Source organism: Sinocyclocheilus grahami, unplaced genomic scaffold (genome assembly GCF_001515645.1).
Source record: "Sinocyclocheilus grahami isolate Dianchi unplaced genomic scaffold, SAMN03320097.WGS_v1.1 scaffold814.1, whole genome shotgun sequence".
NCBI classification, from domain to species: Eukaryota; Metazoa; Chordata; class Actinopteri; order Cypriniformes; family Cyprinidae; genus Sinocyclocheilus; species Sinocyclocheilus grahami.
The window spans coordinates 332,861-340,309 of NW_015505993.1; the positions used below are offsets into that span (position 1 = coordinate 332,861).

Below are 7,449 nucleotides of genomic sequence, written 5' to 3' on the forward strand. Positions count from 1 at the left end.
GCTATGCTGCCTCGCTCCTTCTTTGTTTGGCCCCCTATCCCAGGAGATCGGAGAGCTGGAGTGGGGGAGGACATGGGACAGAGGACTGGTGTGTGTTGAGAAAATGGGGGGTACAGATCGCAAGTGACACTCTCATTCAGAATGCTCCTGGGGGACAGGGCCAGGCACAAGACTCCTATCACAGTTTAGGCAGCGCAGCCCCCCATGCTCAACAAAAGCATGTCCTGCATGCTCCCCATAATAATGGGGGTATTTAGCTAGTGTACTAAAAACTCTATTGTATACATTAACCAAGTGCAATAACAATATATACACAAAAGTGCAGATATGAGATTGCTTATGATCATACTCATTCATGCATTAAGGGATACATTGGAGTCACCAGAATCAAGAAACTGTGATTAAGGTGCAATCTTACTGTTGCACAAATCTAGAAACTATACCATATTATTATTATTATTAATAATAAACCTGGAGAAACCTGGCTTATATCAGATGTACTAGAGAAGTATTAACAATTTATTGACAGATGGCTGACCCACTGGCTGCAAAATCTATGCAAATTTTGCAGATTTGTCACAATAAAGAACATTGATAGTTTCCCTAAACCTACTTAAATATTATGCAATAATACTTGTTTTATTTTAGATTTACCTTTACCTACTGCACTGTCTTTTACCTTTTGGGTAAGGCTTAACCAAGTGTAGTACATTTTTATTCTGTACTTTGCTTTTCACTATGACTATTACTATGCTGCCAATATGTCGCCAAACAAAGATTCTGAAATATTTAAAGTATGAATTAAACTTGCCATAAAACCCCCCTTTAATATGATAGCGTCTATTAAATCTTGACAATTACGTTGACTCACAAATGTACATATAATATAGTTTGCTCAAAATGTATATATTTGTCCAAAAATTGTTTTATATATAAATATATATATATATATATGTGTGTGTGTGTGGAAATTCTAAATACTGAGGCAATTAACTGATAAGTCTAAAGCTGTATGTTTGCTTCCATTTTAGTTTCCTTTTTTTTTTTAAAACATCTGAGCCATTTTTTCAGTTCCCCCTTGGCTCACGGATCATTGTTGTGGCCTATTTTAAATGGCAATCTGTCCAAATAAATAATTCATGAAATGAATTAATTTATATTCATGTTTGCTGACATTATTTTTCTTTTTGGCACTGAAAATGAGATGACTGACAATGAAAAAGGGGGCATCTTCTGACCTCTTTGCTCCTCATTTTCTCTCTGTATATCCCATATGTGATGGTGGATAATTTGTTGATATTACTCAACAGATATGTTCAGCATTGTTGAATTACCCAAGAGATATATATATATATATATATATATATATATATATATATCACTGACTAGACAAACAATGCACATGGGCTCTTTATACACTGTAATGCCTTGCCTTCTCACTTATTCAATTCTATTAAAGCATTTTCATCACAGGGTGACATTTGGATTTTTCACTCAAATGCTGAAATGAAATACAAGTGTCTGTGACTGTAGAAAGTGCATTATTTAATGATGCAAGTGTTGTTCAGTTTATGATTGGTTGTTTGTTGCTAAACAACTGGTCGTTACATTCTGACACCATATCGTTCAAACTGTAAAGCACCACAATAGAGTGCAACATTGCCCATCCTCTTTTTCAGTGGCCTTAGTTCTGGAAGTATTTTTTCCCATTCATTTTTATCATAAGGTTATTAAATAGGTCTTTGTTTAAGAGTTAAAAAAACACAAACCAAATCAACCAGAGATGATTAACAACATTACAAACTTTCAATTGGAACCAAAAAAGTATTTAAATGAGGAAATGTAATGAGGGTAAGAACTACAATCCCATGAAACACTGTGAAATACATACTGTACATTGAAAACAAGAAAAATATTAAACTATTGATTTAAAGATTGAAACAATATATTTTGTATTTACTCCAAAATGTACCTATTATGCATATACATATTTAAGAGCCTAGGGAATGTTTGAGAGCCTAGGGAAAATAATGGGAGTGGTGGAGTGAAACATTGTTTTACTGCAGCATTATCAGTTCTTAATATCTTCCTGAATAATCTGGGTTCATAATGGCTGATAAGGATAAGGCAGCTGGGTTTTTGCACTTGATTGCATAACTATTTTGTATTAATTTGTCTTAATGACATAACTCATCCATGTTTGCAGTTTCACTCTTTTCAGTGATTTCTTCCCCTTGTCAATCACTGTCTACCTGGAGTAGTCACTTACTCTATCAAAGAGAGGTTTTGATTTATAAACGGTGATCTTGATCCAAGACCTTGGTTTCTTTAAATAAAGGATTGACAGACACAGTGTGGGAAAATTCCAAAGCAGATTGCTAATACAGATTAAATTTTAATGTAATTTTTAACTGCATATTTAGGCACATTCCCTCAAGTCTTACAATTCATGGGTACTCTTTTATGGACCATGATTGCTGGCTAAATCCCCAGACAATACCTAAAATGTCCTTCTCCTCAACAATCCCAAGGCAACAGAAATGTATTATGAAATATATAGCAAAAGCATAATTATGCCTCAGTGTCATCATCATGAAATAATTGACCATGGTCATGTGCAACATGTTCTGTGTGCAACCTTTATATATTGCCTTTGAATGTAGTTTGACTAAGGGAAAATTATATATACAGTATGAGATTGAAATGAGATTATATTCACTTTACTGTAAGCTCAGGCATTACTTGATGCAAGAACAGTGCATACACAGTGGGTACGGAAAGTATTCAGACCCCCTTAAATGTTTAACTCTTTGTTATATTGCAGCCATTTGCTAAAATCATTTAAGTTTATTTTTTTCCTCATTAATGTACACACAGCACCCCATATTGACAGAAAAACACAGAATTGTTGACATTTTTGCAGATTTATTAAAAAAGAAAAACTGAAATATCACATGGTCCTAAGTATTCAGACCCTTTGCTCAGTATTTAGTAGAAGCACCCTTTTGATCTAATAAAGCCATGAGTCTTTTTGGGAAAGATGCAACAAGTTGTTCACACCAAAGAGATCCTTACAAAACATAGTCATTATATTTTTATAATACATAATACTACAAGTTTTGAGTTGTCAGTATGTGTGTGTGTGTGTGTGTGTGTGTGTGTAGTTATATTTACATGTTTGAGATGCAGTTTTATTTGTCACATGTGATAACTTCAGTACCTGCTTATCTGGGTCTGGAATTGCTCCAGACTGGGAGGAGAAGCATTGAACCGTGGGAAGAGGAAAGAGAACGAGAGAAAGAAAGAGAGGCATTCTTGAGAGAGCAGTGAAATTGTACCCAGGGTATAATAGACTTCAGTTCCATTGAAAGTTTATTAGCCATAAAATGGACTACATGAAGTGTTATTTCTACAACACTTTGGTTCTTTAATTACCTTACTTATTTTGTGTTTACAAAACAGGAAAGAAAAACATGAGTTTGCTTTCTTCCTTTATTTTATTCCTCTTTCACTCTCTCAGATGAACTGGAAAGACTGAGAGTAGTCTAAGACACAGGTGTTCACATGGTGAATTAATACTAAAAAAAAACTTCCCACACACTTCCCATTGATCAGAGGATGGTCGGACAACCGTCTTGTCTTTTTAGCATTCTCTCTTCTAATGTTTATGGTTCCTGCACCTTCAGGAAATTACCCTTTTATAGGGTCAACACAATAAAAGACCTTTGTTTTTTTCTTAGTTGGGAGTGGTTAGTGGGTTGGTATTTGTGAATGTGTGTATATGTGTGTATGTGACTTTGTGTGTGTGAGAGAAAGACATTTTAGGTGGGGGAGGCAGTGCATGTAGTGTTGTTTAATCTCCTACCCATCCTTTTTGACATTTTAGGTGGGGGTAGTAGTGTTTAATCTACTAGTTCTCTTTTGCGGGCAAAGAAAAAGACCTGAAGAGGTTAATTGGCTCCTCATCCAATATATCACATTGCTGTGAACTCTCTGACCCTTCTTGTCAATAGGAGGCCTTTTCCTCTGTGACTTGATGAATGTGTGTTTCTATGGGAGTGTACTGCAGAGTAAAATTTTTGGAGAACAAAAAGAGAAATTATGGCAAATTATATATCTCAGATAATTCAATCTCTCATAACAATGAGAGCCCTAAATTTTGTATTTCTACTGTCTTCTCCTAGCATTTTAGCACAGTTTGGTGGTTGTTTGATGATAGTTCATGGCTGTCTAAACAGACAAAAAGCAATAAAGCAATAAATTAAAAAGTAAAAGTATAATGTTGCCCACCAAAATATGAGCAGAGCATAATGACCACTGTTTGAAAATGTATTCACATTGCAATAAGTTAAACAAAACAGTAAAATTAAGTCAAGGAGGTGGGTGATTGTGTGGGAGGGAGGTGAGGGTATAAGCAGACAAATTACTGACAAAAACCACAGGCTGTTATGAAAGCACACTGACAAGGGAGAAAGGTCTGGTCTCAATATATAGACTGGCAACAACTGAGTTCTAATGGTCGATTTTCTACTCTGGCCTGTACACATGCACAGCCAAATTCAGAACAGAGACAGATCAAAACATACCAGTGCAAAGTCTAATGTATAATATCATATAATACAAAATATATAACTTTATCATCTAACACCCAAAATATAAGCTTGTAATAGTGGGAAAATCTATCAAGACACTTTCCTTTGAATGTATTAGAGCAGCGATGTGTTAAGTAATGTATTTTACAATATTGTGTATATTTGATCTTTATATGGGCTGTTATATTAGTCACCTACTAGTAATCTGCATACTGTAGCCTACATAAAGGGGTATAAGGAGAGACATTTTTTTCTCACTTTTTTGGGTGAGAAAGAGACAGTTTTGTTTTTGTGGGATTGCATTTAATGTCACATTTGCTTTCGTTAGCCAGTGGAGAACTGACTGCTTGTGTGATAAAGAATGAGAATGGGAGATGATCATGGATGCAGTGACGGGAGAGGGAAGCTGAAGAAACAAGGATTACTGAAAATAATAATAATAATAATAATAATAATAATAATAAAAATAATAATAAAGGAAAAACAAAGATAAACTAAAAGAAAACTGCAAAGAAACAACAAATCTTGGAAGAATATAGTAATGATTTAATTTTTATGATATTCAATTTAAACTTTAAAATGGATATTATATATAACACAAAACAAGAATACAATAATATTAAGGAAGTAGAAGAAAAGAATAGAATAAAATGAGAGCCCACTGAATAAACTCAAATTAGTATTTGAAAAGGGACACAAAACACAAAAAGAACATAAATGTGACTAATTACATGAAACTTCCCTACTACCTTGAAACATTTTGAAAGTTACATTTTCAAACAAATAAATAAACAAACAAACAAATTAATACAGTTGCTGAGTAAATGCACTCCCTGAACCATGTGATGGTCAAAATGACTTATAAGTCATTTTTCATGCTGTTCTCCTACTGCACAGCTACAACAACAATCTATGACAACAACAAAAAAGCTATTTATAAAAGCCATCCATGAGATTTGCAGCCGTTAAATGATCATTTATGTGATTCGTCTCTTGAATGTAAAGCGCGTTCATTATGCCAGTGGGAACGTGGGCTGTGTGACAATCAACGCAGAGGTTAGTTAGGGGAACACAAACCTATCTTTGTTCACTCTGGTCAGAAAAAAACGGATTATTTGCTCGGCTTTTCATCTGCCTTGTGCGGAATACATTATGTGTGTAAATGTTGTTGAACTCCGGCTATTCTCAGCGAAAAGGTCACACACTCCCATCGACCCAAACTCCTCCACGGGCTTTGTGTCCACTCTAAAGTGAAAAAACGGGCTATGCCTATAAACTTCACATTTAAAGGCAAGCGCAGTCGTAAGGTGCTGCTGCTGCTGTAAGGAAAACAATAGTGTTTTGGGACACTTTTCTAGCAGAGACTAAAGGCAACAGAGCCTGCTTGTGCAAGACGGTTCTTTGGCAACTGCTTTGGCAAGCACATCATTTTTTAATCATCTAAAATACTAATCGATATATATATTTTAATTATAATGTACTCGGAAGCGACATTGAGCGCATCTGCCTATCATGAATTTTTACATTGTCCTTATTCATTTATTAGCATACACGTAAACGGGCACGAGCGCAACCAAGTGAAGGCAGATTTCAAATTCTGTGTGTGCGTGTGTGTGTATATGCTATCTATCTATCTATCTATCTATCTATATAAAGAATTACAATGTTGACATTTATGATAATCCTTACGCATTTGTCCCATACAAAATCTAGTACTAAATAAACGGCCGTTTGCCACTAAAAAGACCATTATTAGACCATTAGCTTAAGCTGCATAATTTATTAAACAAGTAAAAAAATCTAAAAGTTCTGTAACTCACGCGCTGAGGCCATGGTGATGACGGACTCGGTAGTGGCGTGATACTCATCGGCGTCCGTGAAATCCTCTAAGGAGGATGCGTCCCCCTGGAAGTCGTGATGGTCCAGAAGCTGCTGTAGCGGAGGTGCTTTTGGAAGAAGCTGATTAACCACCTCTCTGCTGATGTTGGGCGCTTGTTTTAAGCGCAGTTTGCTTAGGATTTGTGATTTGATTGTTTCCAGCCGCAAGACTTTACTCTGTTCTCTCCAAACGCACGCTGAACACTCTGAAGAGTCTACATCCTCCAGATCAAAGAGAGAGACTCCAGCATCCGAGGACATCTCACTTAGTGGAGCCTGAAAGAGGTCCGGCTCATCGCTCCCGGACAGTCCCAAAGAAATAAGAACCGTTAAGCACAACAAAAAGTTATACCTTGTCATGATGTTAAATGGTCAGTATCAAAGGTTTTCCTCTTGACTTTGCAAGATACTGTGGTTCTTATCTTGAGAATATTTATTCGAGCAACGAATTAGCTATCCAAAAAGAAATTAAGACGTTTTAGCAGAATATATATTCCATTTTATACGGACAAAGCGACGGGTTTAATCGGATTCTTTTAAAGAACGTTCCCTTTTGCATTTCAGTTTGTTTTCAAGTCCTTTTATCAGCTACCTGCTTCACTGTCGGAAAATACTTTAGCATGTATTTTTCAACTGTACAAATGCGTCTATAAAGCCCCCTTTATATATCACAGCTGCCTAGTGGCGTAATCCGTCTCTATTGGCTAACATTTCAACAAAAGGCTCACAGGTTTGTCACTAAATCTAGAGAGAGAGAGAGAGAGAGAGAGAGAGAGAGAGCGAGAGAGCGAGAGAGAGAGATTGTATTGTTTATATTATGACACTCCGCACCACGCAATGTAAGTTTAGCTAGGCCTACTAGACACAAACTTTATAAGTTAAGTTAACTTTTCATTGCAGATTGTATAGTTAGGCTATTTTAGCTCTAATTTAATCAGTGTTACCTTGTGCAAAGAACGCTATTTGCAGGTTAGATTCT

At 35.8% G+C, this 7,449-nt stretch overlaps 1 protein-coding gene across 1 annotated transcript in view; it reads right to left on the bottom strand.

Annotated features, from left to right (window-relative positions):
* Positions 1-6,830, bottom strand: part of LOC107562248 (growth/differentiation factor 11-like) — a 99,021-nt gene extending 92,191 nt beyond the window's left edge. Inside the window, exon 1 of the mRNA XM_016246857.1 lies at positions 6,413-6,830. Coding sequence (XP_016102343.1) covers positions 6,413-6,830 — 418 coding nt within the window. The remainder of the gene's footprint in view (positions 1-6,412) is intronic.
* Positions 6,831-7,449: the final 619 nt, after the last annotated feature.